Source organism: Pelmatolapia mariae, linkage group LG17 (assembly GCF_036321145.2).
Source record: "Pelmatolapia mariae isolate MD_Pm_ZW linkage group LG17, Pm_UMD_F_2, whole genome shotgun sequence".
Lineage (NCBI taxonomy): Eukaryota > Metazoa > Chordata > Actinopteri > Cichliformes > Cichlidae > Pelmatolapia > Pelmatolapia mariae.
This window is the reverse complement of record NC_086242.1, coordinates 20116388-20129438: the sequence shown is the minus strand read 5'-3', so window position 1 is coordinate 20129438 and position 13051 is coordinate 20116388. Positions and strand designations below refer to the sequence as shown.

At 39.9% G+C, this 13051-nt stretch overlaps 1 protein-coding gene and 1 pseudogene across 2 annotated transcripts; both read right to left on the bottom strand.

Moving 5' to 3' along the window:
- Positions 1-13051, bottom strand: part of LOC134615929 (NACHT, LRR and PYD domains-containing protein 14-like) — an 851239-nt pseudogene that overhangs the window by 795425 nt on the left and 42763 nt on the right.
- Positions 4050-11649, bottom strand: LOC134616003 (E3 ubiquitin-protein ligase TRIM21-like). 2 transcript variants are annotated; one of them, XM_063460764.1, is made up of 3 exons: positions 11548-11649; positions 6316-6598; positions 4050-6187 (listed from the first exon to the last, which is right to left on the bottom strand). In XM_063460764.1, exons 1-3 carry the CDS (start codon positions 11551-11553, stop codon positions 5124-5126), a joined length of 1353 nt encoding a protein of 450 aa, XP_063316834.1. In that variant the 5' UTR covers positions 11554-11649; the 3' UTR covers positions 4050-5123. The 2 variants fall into 2 exon arrangements, with proteins under 2 accessions (XP_063316834.1, XP_063316835.1); XM_063460765.1 differs by lacking the exon at positions 11548-11649 and adding an exon at positions 7198-7304.

Below are 13051 nucleotides of genomic sequence, written 5' to 3'. Positions count from 1 at the left end.
GTATAAATGTGTGAAAAACTCGCTAAAGATCCATACAAAAAGCTGGAGCTTCAGATGTGACATGCTCTCTGACCTCCATGTCTTCATCATTCACTGACTCTCATTGAAGGCTTCCCTCATCTCTGGGGCAGTGTCCTACTCATGAGAAAATAAGTACGGTCAATCTGATCTCTTTATTTCCTCAAGAGGTCAAAAGGTTGGTGTCAGCTGCATTTAAAGAACTACAAAAAGCTCTTCCTGGTCTCACGGTCAGGCATGAGGCTTTCTATGGCTGCTGCTTCAGCTTCAGCAGGTGCTCCCCTCACATCTTCCTGCTTCCTCGGTTTATTAATGATGTTAGGAGGCAGAATGGAGCGTGCAGACAAACCCTCAGACTGAGCGTGGCGTCTGTACGCCTCAGCAGCCCATCTGTGCAGCAGAGTTAACAACAGAAGGCTCACGAATTATTAATTTAGTTTGATTCGCTCTTCAGTGAGCTCCATAATGTTCATGATCTTACGTGAGAGAAGAAAACTGAAGGAATACGAGCACACAAAACAACTGCAGTAACTTAAAAGCAGAAATTAACTTAAAAAAAATCAACAAAAGAAGAAAAGAGGGGTTTCCAGTTACATGTTTGGATAAATTTCCTGCAGACATCTGAAATGAACTTTAGTCACACAACTCGCACATGCTGTTATCGGACAAAAGGTGGCGCTGTTCTTAAACCACAGCTCAGCTGGATTTTTAAACCGTCACACAATCCATGTAAATGTGTAAGAATAGAAAACTGGCTGTGTTAATTTAACAAGTTCAGAGTGTGAAACAGTTATTACAGTTTTCTATTTTCTCATTTTCAATTTAAATGCTTTTATTTTCTCAAAGCTTTGTTGGCAGACATGACCTTAAAATATTGAAGCACAAGTCGTAAAAACTCTTCGTGGACAGAGAGAGATTGAGGAGCTGTGAGACTTAACTTATAAACAAACGCTGCTGCAGAGCCCGTTTGTGTACATGAGAGAAAATAATGTACTAAAGCCGAGCTCTGTTTTGCTGGCTGCTCAAAATACAGTTTCAGAGACGAGTCTGCGGTTTACACGCCAAATAAACAAAAATCTCCCTGCATCACTCGATGCTCGTGCTGCAATTTGCAGCTTGTTTTTCAGAGAGAAACAAAGCTGGAAGAAGCTAAAAAGTAAAGATGTGTCTGAGCTATCACATGTAATTTAGAGAGTGGCTCTTTATGCAGGGGAGAGTTTAGAAGAATGATTTATGTCGTCCACAGACTCTGGTCCAGCAAACTGCAGCACTCTTCATGGCTGTTTTCTCTCACAGGTGATGTGTTTGTTCAAGATGATGAGATAAAGATACAACTCACCCAGAAGGTGTTTACAGAGCTTCAGTTTTTCTACATTTTGTTGTGTTTAAACCTTATTTTTATGTTTTATTTTTAATAAATAGGACGCTCACACAGACTTTTTTCCATATTGTCATTTTGGAGTATTGTCTGGAGAGTATTGAGGTGAAAAAGGCAAAATGTGGAACAACTGAAGCGCTGTGAGTAGTAGTGAAGGGAAACAGCCATGAAGAGTGCTGCAGTTTGTTAGACCTGATTTCTGTCCCATCACTGAAGTCTGCAGAGTTTTCAGACCTAACACAGAGCAGAGCGCACACATGGTCAGTCTTAACGTTCAGCTGTTGTTTTAATGCAACGTGAAGTCATTAAAAACGTTCAGTGTTTGTTCATTTATGTTTACAACTTCTACTTTTTCAACCTTTTGTAAATACCTGAGTTAGGACAAGTGAACTCGGCATGTTTTCTGGGACTGGGCAGATTTTCAAAGTTACCTTTGAGTGACTAAAAAGTATCTGTAGGATTATTTTGTGTCTGCACTAAATTGTTGTGTGTGTTCATTAATAAGCATGAAAAGCTTGGTGTTGTCTTCTATCTACGAGCTGTGTGATTCCTTCTTGACAAGCAGAAGTGTGAAAAACCTTCAGTTTTGATAGGCTTGGAGAAAAACTTCCGATTTAAAATCATTTTGGCTCTTTTTGAGAAATCTTCCTTGGTGTTGTCCTGCTTCAGAACCACTTGAACGTCTTCAGCTCATCACGTGTCATTTCCTCCAGGGTGTTTGAAAGAAATAGTTTATAATTTAATTTTCATGTTACTTACATTTTACAAGAGAATTCCAAAAGGTTGATTCTGTTCATCTGGACATAGCATAAGCTCATTGATCAAAGACCACTGATCAATGGCTATGATTACCATTCACACAGAGTTGGGGAATGACTGCAATCACAGCATTGTAAGAAGGCAAAAGATGTACCAGAAATCATGGCAGAGCCTCCGCCGTGTTTTACAGATGGCTGCAGACACTCACTGTTGGACCTCCCTCCTGGCCTCCTCCGTACATACTGACAATAATGTGAGTCAAAAATTTCAAATTTGTTGTATGTTTGTTTTCAGTCCAGTTCATGCATAATTCAGCGACCCTCAGGTCAGAGTGAAGCGGCTTAACCAAACAAAAAGAAATAATTCTTCTAAAATGGTCCAGTGTAAGGACTGGAAAGGCAGCTAATGTCTGAAATGTCTAACTGCAGTACACAAGTACCTGATAGTACTGCTCCGGTATCTGATGATGAAACCACGCTGTATCCTCTGGTTGGTGTTTTCTGATTTTAGTGCCTCTCAGTTTACTGAAACATTACATCAGGCAGTGCAGCACAGAGGCTCGTTAGCACAGCTGGTTCCTGTTGGCTGAATCATCTATTGCTCCAACTCAAAGCAGGTAGTTTTTGTTATTACTGTTAAATTTTTGGCAGTTCTATGTGTCCTGGTGGTTAAGTTATTTTGTAATCAGCCGCCCATCGTGTCTTTATTACTTTAGGAAGTTTGCATACAGGTAACATATCAACGCAGTCGCTGGAAATACGAAGGGACTCAAATACGAAGGGAAACTGCAGCAAATTTTGGGGGGTGCTAATGTGGGACATAAAAAAAAGACTGATGACATTACCCATCTTTATTAAAGTAAAATTCAGTGTGGATCTTTTCTAGTAAACAGTAAAGATTGCTTCCTTGAAGAAGAAGAAAAAAAATGTTTGAAAACAAATCATTTACACCAGGTGTGTCAAAAATAAGGCCCGGAGGCCGGATTAAACTTTTATTGGTCACAGCTTTTCCTACTGATAATGACCTCACCCATTGCCATTTGTACTCCAAATGAAATAACAGAAAACTGTTGTTGTTGATTTTTTTTAGCATTTATCAGAGAAAAATCTGTATTTAAAAAATAAAAAAAATCAGAATTTTAACAAAAACCTGTCTGGACAATGAGCTACCAGATCTTCTGTAAATTTACACATTTATTCCATCTTAAATCAGCAAACTTTTTAAACATTTTATGCTTGACCATCTCTGATTTGAACAAAAAATGTTATCATCCAAATTTTTACCATATATAATGACTGCGGAGAAACTTTAGATACCTTTCTGTCGTCCGTCAACAGACTTTCATGTGATTTCAGAATGATTTTGTTAAATATGTATTTTTTAGACCTGGGTCGTTCAGATTTTAGGATTTTTTTCTGTTGCTCCTGTCGAGCAGAAGATGGAATGACCCAACAGCAATATTTCTTTATCATGCAGAAAAACTGAGGTGTACAGTTAAAACTGCACTTATTTGCCTTATATTAAGATGTGTTGGTGTAACTGTGTAGTTACACTGACAGAAAGGTCAGTTTCACTGGTCTGATTCACTTAACATCAAAGTGGCCTATGACATAAAAGGAGTCTGACATCCCTGTTCAAACACAGAAAGAAAAATCAAAGTAAGCACTGAGTGAGTGGTGGCATTGCACAGTGCACTAGGAAAAATGTCTCAATGAAACACCATCAGCAGAATAAGCATGAGGAACAAGAAGGTGACACTGAAGAAAAATGTTATGGATGAACTGGAGAGTCATGATATTTCCTGTAATAATGTATTTAAACTAATGAAGTGCCATTTTAAAGGTTTCTATATTCTTTGATACTATCAGTGAGAAAATTGAAACCATGTCTGCTCCATTTTGCAAAAAGAGAGGATTAGAAAGTATGCGATAGTTGATGGTGAAAGACGCGCCTCGGTGAGACCACAGAGTCTAAATGTAGAAAAACCACACCTGCATTTAAATGAGTTTATCTCCTGCTAGCTGCGTGCAAAGTTAGAACGGTTACCGTCGCAGTTTGGATCCCCACACTCGACATGCAAGTAAAACATGATCTGCTGGAGGGAGGAGATGTTTGAAAAATGACTGTCTGTGTGTTAAATAAGACCCTCAAGGCTCAAGGTCTCTCTCTCTCTCTCTCTGATTGTTCAGGAAGGTTTTCCTTCTCTAGAGTTGGGACCAAACCCTGAACCTTTAGAGTAAAATATGACACAGAAGCTCATGTGCAGTGGTCACCAGCATGGTCTTAAATAAGCTCAGGCCAAAGTTACCTGTTCAACCATGTAACTGAATACCGAGAAAAAAATCTGTCAGGGAACGCCGTACTGAGCGTAAAACTGTGGCCCGTCTGTGACACCTTCCACAAGATTACAACTAAAGCTCCTACATCAGGGTGTCAAACTCTTTTTGGCTCATGAGCCACACAAAGACTTCAGAATTGTGTAAAAACTTATTTCCCACATCTGTTATTCACTTAGACTTTTATCATTACAAAGAAACTAGACGTTCCTTTCTTAAGCACCTTATTTCAGTGTGACGTGGCAAACTGCAGGCTCTAAGTTTGAAGGCTGTAAAACTGACGATAAAATAAACAATTCAAACAGCCCCATATGACACCATCTGTTTAACGACTGGTGACCCAATCCTGACCCTGCTGCGTAGCATGGGGTCGGTGAAGGGTTGATTACATTTTTGTGCTATTCGGCAGGCCACACTGGACCCTCTGAATACTACAAACTACATTAACCCCTGAACACTCCCATCAGGTTAACAGTGAACCACTCAAAAGTTGGCTGAGGGTTTGGTGTAATAAGTCTGTCGCATTCATCTGACCTTTTGTTTTCAGATGTCCACTTAGGGGTGATAAATAAATAAAGGTGGAGAAGCTGACCACTCTATGACGAGTCTCACGCAGTTGAAAGGATGATTGATCAGATCTGACAGTTGTGATAGACAGGACAGATGATGAGCGGAGTGGAGTTTTGGCCACCATGAAGAGTCCCGGGGCTGAAGAAAGGGCGGAGTTTCTCTTTGAAGGAGCAGTCAGTGTAGCAATGAATGAGTTGTGCGGACTCAGCATTATAAAAGGAGACCGAACGATTCTCATAATCCACAAACACTCCCACTTTCCTTGGCTGAGAGTCCACACTAAGATGGACACGCGAGGCTTTGTACTCTCCTGCCCTTAAACATATTGTCCAGAAGCCGTTCTTAGTGCTCACTGTGATTGATCCCTTCCTATTTATTGACTCTTTAGCGACACCTAAATCCCAGGAAGTTTTCTCCTTAACCTGAACTTCATAGTAGAAGCTTTCTGAAGAGAAGCTCTGCTTTCCCACAACATTAATAACACAGTCAAATCTATCTCGGTTGTCTGGGAGAGTTTGCTTTATGTCACCACAGCGAACTTGCTTCCTGTCCTCAGACAGGATGAGGTTGGGATGTGCTGTGTCTGGATCCAGCGTCACATCCACTGCAAACTGCCGGAGCCTGTTCAGCTCAGTCACAGCGAGAAACATCTCCATGTCTTTGCTGAGTTTTTCCTTCAGCTGAGTCACGGTGCTTATCACAGTTTCTTTGTAAGACGGCTGGGGGAACCTGGCTTCTGTCAGCATCTCATTTGTGAACAAGAAGTCACGTTGGTCTTTGGTAAGCTGCTCCACCTCTGCGCTCCTCTTGGTCAGCTCAGAGATTTCCTGCTTTAGCTGCTGGATTAATCCTCCAGCCTGTTTCTGTGTCATTTTCTGCTTTTCATCGATCTCTCCAATGATTTTATCCAGACTGCTCTGGACAGAGGCCACCAGAGCTTCAAATGCCCTCTTGCTGTCTGAGGTCTGCCGCTCTGCAGACTTCCTGCTGAGCTCTGCTGTGCGTCTGACTTCACAGATCTTCATCTGCTTTTCCTTGATCATCAGATCAATTCGGGCTTTCATCTCCCTCAGTTTGGCCCTCCTTGTCTCATCTTCACATGGAAGCGCTGCAGAGATCTTGTGGTCTAAAACAAGCCAAAGCAAGAAAAGCTGTAAGCAACATTTTTATTGAGGATTTTTCTCAAGCTGTATTAAATGCAATCATTCATGCAACTAATGTGAACCTTTATTTTTCAGCTCTTCATATTTTTACCTTCATTTAACTTGTTTGACAAATCCTGAACCAGATCATTTCTGTTGATCTTCCCTAAGATCTTCATGGTTTTTTGCACAGCTCCTGAGCAGCGGTATTTTTGCACCATCAGATCGATCGTATCTTGCCTGTCCGCTCCTTCCAGTCGGGCCTCTGCAATGGCTGGAAAACCGTTTTTCACATCCTCCTCCTTCAGGAACCACTTAAAGTTCTTGAACTGTTCAGCTGTCAGACTCTCAAGAGTGTGCCAAAGATCTTCTTTAGTAGACGTCATCGTGGCTTCCTGATAAACCAAAGAGCAGAAATAGATGGGATGTTTGTGTTATTCTTGTATACGCTGCTGTGATAAAAGCTTCTTCTTGTGAATTTGTCTGCTCGCATACTTTAAATAAATATTAGAGCAATATTAAAGTGCAGTTAAGACCTACAATGATTCAGTTTGCTTTGATTATGTCCTAAGTTTAGGTTTTGCAGTGTTGAAAGCCTTCTGGATTCTTAACAAACGGAGCAGTGACACCACCGGATACAAACTCAGTGTTTTTAGTCCTTTTCTCATTTTAGGTGTCAGTCTCTGTGCTGCTGTGTGTGTTTTGTTCACTCCACACGGGTGAACATTTACAGCCATGCATGGACTAATTTGATTGAAATTTCCACTAAATGTAGGAAAAAGTGCTGTATAAATCAGGTAAATGAGCAAAGGTTTGGGTGTTTTCTTCTAAAGAAAAGATGAGTCCTGACATGCTGAGTCTCAGAGAATCCAGATTATGTTACAGTTCCTGACATTTTTCTTTACTGCTCCACTGAAATGAAATATTAAATATTATATAGACTTAAAAAATATTTAAGTCTTTGACTTTTTTTTTTATGTTGAAATCTTCTTACCACTTCCAACGTGCCCAGAGAAAGTCACCACAGCTTGCTTTCCTTCCCTGCTTCTTACACGTCACATTCACAGCCTGAAAAATGTCAGTATGACATCACTCCAGACTGTCCTATGAGCTGCGCTTCATTTAAACGGTAACTCAGGTTGTTACACTCCACGTGTAAGACGTGTACGGGCAGACCAGACTGCACTATAAGAGTGCAGGAACAGGAAGGACAGCATGTGAGTACATGGGGAACACCCACTAAATCCAGCAGATATTTTCTAAAAATAAGAAAACACTCAGTGAGAAGACAAAGAATGAAACATTTAATATTTCATTAAAGAATAAAGCTTAAAATGACCCCCAGTTCTTTTGACAATGTATATCATCTCCGACCAAACTTTGTAGAACAGTTAGACGGACCTTCAGCAAAAGGGAGAAGGTCAGGGTGGATGGAGGGTTCAGAAGACCATTGCTGAATAAATGATGGGAAAAACAAAACTGGCGGAGAAAAACCAGCAACGACTCAGAGACTCAAGAAGGCAAAGAGGTGGAGAGCTGATCCAGAGCGGTTCACCGATTTTTCAAACATCCTAGTTTTATTTTAAATGCTCACATTATTTTCTTTATACACAGAAACACGTCTCACACGTCCCCTGTGAATCTCTCCGGTTCCTTCACATTCGATGGCCTTCTGGTACGGACCTTGGTCTTCAGTTCACCTCACACATTTTCAGTGGGAGTGAGTCAGTAACGTTCACAGTATTCCCACCTCCGTGGTTCAATGTGGGGATGCTCTACTTCGAGTTGTACTTTTCTCGCTTTTCTCTTTAAAAACAACATAAACTGCGTCTCTGTGACCAAAGAGCTCCAGTTTGAGCTCATCTGACTAACGTACTCACTTCTAGCGTGAATAATCTGTCTCTAGGTTGTCCTTAGCACACTTTAGTCTCTTCTGCAAAAGTGGAGTTTTTCTTGGTCTGCGACCTCACAGTTAATTCCTGTGCAGGATCTGAGTGATTGTTTTCATTAGCTAACTCCTTCACAAGTGTCTGGGCAGTTGTTCTGAAGTCTTTAGATGTCTCTCACTTGTTTTCTTTCCAGGGTCTTTATATTGTTTTGCATCCTACATCTGCCAGGCTTGTTCTGTACTGTGTGGCTCTCTTTGAATGACACTTCTCACTCCAGTTCCTGACACTCAAATATCAATCTCCTCCTGTATGAGCATCTATTCTTTTAATTCAAGTCTAAACTGACGTCTTTTGTTTTAGCATTGATGCCTTCTTAGTAACAGCTCAAACCCTCGTGTAAGTTTTTATTTTAAAAGAATCCTCAGCAGGGGCGGATCTAGAGAAATTTTCTTAGGGTGGCAAAGAAATCAAATGGGGTGGCAAAATCAAAGCATTTTTTTTCAAACATATGCAGGTGGTTACATATGGTTGAAATGATTCAAATGCAGTAAGTATACACGTTTTTCATAAAAATATAGTCTATAACTTAATTATTTTCTGTAGCCCACATAATTAAACACTTTAGTTACATAAAAAATGTGAGTTTTAATTGTATGTACTGTATAGCCTATATAATAAATAAATATGTAGCCCAATAAGTATAAAATCCAGAAAGCTACACAACATGGGGCGGTTCATTTACAAACAAGTTCAACTTCAGTTTCACACTGTTTTTTGTTAGAAAACAATCACATTGTTACAGCTTAAATTACACAAAATGTCAGAAATCTGCACCGTCATGAACAAAAATTTAAACCTAATTTTTCATGATTTGTTGGATGAAACCAAACAAGGCGAGGGGAAAAATAAAATGAAACAATTTGAGGGTAAAATACAAATGTAAAATCAAAAAGAGTCAAAAATGGTCAGTTATATTTTGGACCTCAGTGGGTTACACTGAGGTCCAAAATATAACTGACCATTTTTGACTCTTTTTGATTTTACATTTGTATTTTACCCTCAAATTGTTTCATTTTATTTTTCCCCTCGCCTTGTTTGGTTTCATTCTTTGCAGCTCAACCTCACGTGTCTGAATTTAGTTGTTTTTTCATTGAAATACTTAGTATTACTGATCTGAAATCACACAGAAAATTTAAAATCCTAGTAGTATTTTTCTACTGTAAAAAAAACCACAGACATGTTGAGTCAGTTATTATTTTTACAACTTGAAATGCAAATATAAATTGTACATTTTGAAAACTTATGCACACATTTTGTAAACATATACAACTATTTATCTAAAAATGCAGTCAATACACCTGCCGTTAAAAAAAAAAAAAAAAAAAATACTACAACCATTTAAAAATATTACTAAAACTAAAATGAGAGAACAATCAGGTGTTGCAATAAGATGCCCCACAAATTATGTGTGCCAGTTAAAAGAAAACTGTTCTTTCACCAAAAGACAAGAGGGATAAACCTGCAGGCCTGACAACAGGAGGTGTATCACTCCGCTGCTACTTGGTGAGTGTTTACATTGCAAATGTGCTTTTGTGACATTCATTAGTCCCCTCACTGACACACAAAACAAAACAACGACTACACGACAGACTAACTACACTAACTCCACGCTAAACGTCACAAATCTATGGGCTCAAAATGTGGTCATAAATATTTTGTACTTGTAAATCAGTTTTGTACTTGTAAATCAGGATTTGTGTGTGCGTAAAAAAGATTTGTGTGTGCGTAAAAAAGATTTGTGTGTGCGTAAAAAAGATTTGTGTGTGGACTTAGCCAAAAACCCCCTGCAAGTTACACGTACGAATTTTGACCCTATTTTTCTTCCTTTCATCTGATTGGTCAATGTCATGTCAATCACAAATGTAACAATCCAATCAGAGAACAGATGGGTTTGGCTGTCGGAGGGGCACTTTTTTGAACTGCAGGTCCTTGAAGGGTAATACAGTTTGAAGCTGGAGGATCTCTATATAAATATCCGATAGCAGCTAGGTCCGCTAATTTTCAGCAGCTGTTGAAAGGATAAAGTTGTGGTATGTCAGTGGTTAGAAATACCATCATTACTTTAGGATTAGTTTAACACAAAGTCAGGGCTGATGGCTGTGAGTCACAGTGCGCAGCATAAAAGTCCTTTCACATCGGACGCAGGATGTGCTGCTAATGCTAACTGCTAACTAAAAGCAAAGGATCCAGAATTTGTTGCGCTGGCTGCTGAGCTCTGTGGGTTTTTGCAGCAGCTCTACCTGTACTAGATGCACCTGCTCCTTGTCGTTTCTCTCTGATTTTATGTCCTCTACAAGAGTTTCGTTTTTTTTTTTTTTGCTAGTTCTTCAAATGTTCAATAAAAACATGTATGCTAATTCATAAGGAAGAAAGCTTTGTAATGAAGACTGTCATTTCCAAAACACTGCCCGCCCCCCGCGGTCCGCAGCGCTGTTGAAAAGGCTGTGGAAGTCCCTGTATTAAGCACGTAGACCTGTGACACAAAAATCACCAAACTCAGACGACCACAGACTGTTTTCCTTCGTGGTGATGAAGGAAAACGCTGGGTTGGCATGTAAAAGGGCATTTATTCCCTTCAAAGACCTGCAGTTCAAAAAAAGCGCCCCTGCGACAGCCAAACCCATCTGTTCTCTGATTGGATTGTTACATTTGTGATTGACATGACATTGACCAATCAGATGTATTTATTATTTATTATTGTGCTATCTACTGTACAATATAAAGCGCCTTGAGGCGACTTTTGTTGTGATTTGGCGCTATATAAATAAAATTGAATTGAATTGAATTGAATGAAAGGAAGAAAAATAGGGTCAAAATTCGTACGTGTAACTTGCAGGGTTTTTTTTGGCTAAGTCCACACACAAATCTTTTTTACACATACAAATCCTGATTTACAAGTACAAAATATTTATGACCACATTTTGAGCCCATACAAATCTCCCACATCTAAAAACTCTCTCTCTCACTCGCTCACGCCGTCTCTCTGCCGTTACCGTCACTCCCAAAACTCTCCCCTCTTCCGAAACAACCTAATCCTACGTGACTTTTTCTTTTAATTGGTCGACATGGTACATTTTTCCACCGATAGGAAAGAGGTGCCTTTTTTTCTTTCTTTACTGTTTTCGCGCTGTCTTTAGAAAACGCTTTAAAACACACACACAAAACCGTATTTAGAAAAAAGCATGGCTTACATATATTTTTTTTAACATAACTCCGGATTTACTGGCCTGTAATTAAAATTTAAAAACCGGTGTATACTTTGAAGTCCGAACTTTCACTATGAGCTGAAAAACCGAGTCAACGTGGCTGCAGCTTGTTGCTGCGTCAGCTTAAATCAGTCATGTGATTTGGAGGTGCAGCGTGTCCGTGGACCACAGAGGGTTAATAACACTCACCTTCATTCCATTTCCAGAGTGTAACAACCAACCACCTGTGCGAACTCTGAAATTCCCATGGTGTTGTTCAGAATGTGCTCTGGCACAATCATAAGCATCGCTTACTACTGAAAACAAGAAGAAAAAAAAAACGGTCTGCGCTATGGGCTGAACCATTTGTTAATGGTGGAGGGGGGGAACACTATGCAATATATTCAGTTTTAGCATTTATATTCACTGTTAACTGTAACTACGCTCAAAGTGTTAATGCCATCTTATTTTAATAAACAACACTGTTATATGCAAAACTAGGGTGGCACTTGGGGTGGCAAGAGATCATTTTGGGGTGGCACTTGCCACCCCATGCCACCCTTCTAGATCCGCCCCTGACACTCAGAACCTTCAGAAACAATGACCAGACACATGCAACGGCTGTTAGCAGTCAAACACCTGCCTGACTGCAGTCTCACAGGTGTGAGGGTATCTGTGAGCTCACAGACAGTGAAGGGGGAGCTGCAGTTACACAGGTGTGCACTCACTCTGCTGTATTTTCATACAGCTGCCGATAGATGGCGACTTACAAGCACATTTTATTGACAGAACTTCTCAACAACTATGTTTAGTTTTTATTTAATTCATTCATACTCTATAAGATTAAAATAGGTTAATGATTCACTACATATTGAATGCCCTTCTTCTAAAGGAATCAACTGGTTTGATAAAGACTTTAAATATGTTTCAACTGTTGGTGTTTTCATTCTAACACCAACAGTATATACAAATATATGCAAACAAGAGAGGCCATTAGTTTATCGTTTTCTTCTATTTTCCACTGCTTCCTTTAGGGGTCACTACCGCGGATCATCTGCCTCCATCTCACCCTGTTGCTAGAATCTTACCCTCTGCATGAACCTCTTCTGGGGTCTTCCTCTTCTCCTCCTGCCTGACAGCTTCATCCTCATCATCCTTTGCCAAGTATATCCACTATCCCTCTTCAACACATGTTCAAACCATGTCAGCCTCACCTTTCTAACTGCTGAAACAGTGACCATGAGGCAGTTTTATCCAAAGTCTCCATTTTTTTGTTTTCATTCTACTTTTAACTTAACCTGGTGTTTGGTAAAAGCCCAAACAGGTGCTGAAAATCAAAGGTGAGCTGGGAATGATTCGGATCTTGTTTTTAAATTACACTAAAAGGTTAAAATAGTTGTGATGATAATATGTGTAATAATCTACTGACACATAAGGTGGCTGATTCTGAGATGAGTGAGAAAATAAGGTGTACCTCTGTGTGTGGGTGTTAGGTCAAAACCAGAGGGAAAAACTCACTAGGGTAGAACAGAAAACCCAACAGTGAGTGGAGAAATCCTGGAGGTACTGGAGGGGTAATTGGGTACAAGGAGGCAGGTGCACTGATTGGGAAACTGGGAACAGGTGAGGAGTGAAAGGCTGGGGAATAGAGTGGACCTGGGAGAGGCCTGAGTGAGTGAATGAATGAATGACAGAACGGAAACAGAAGGTAATG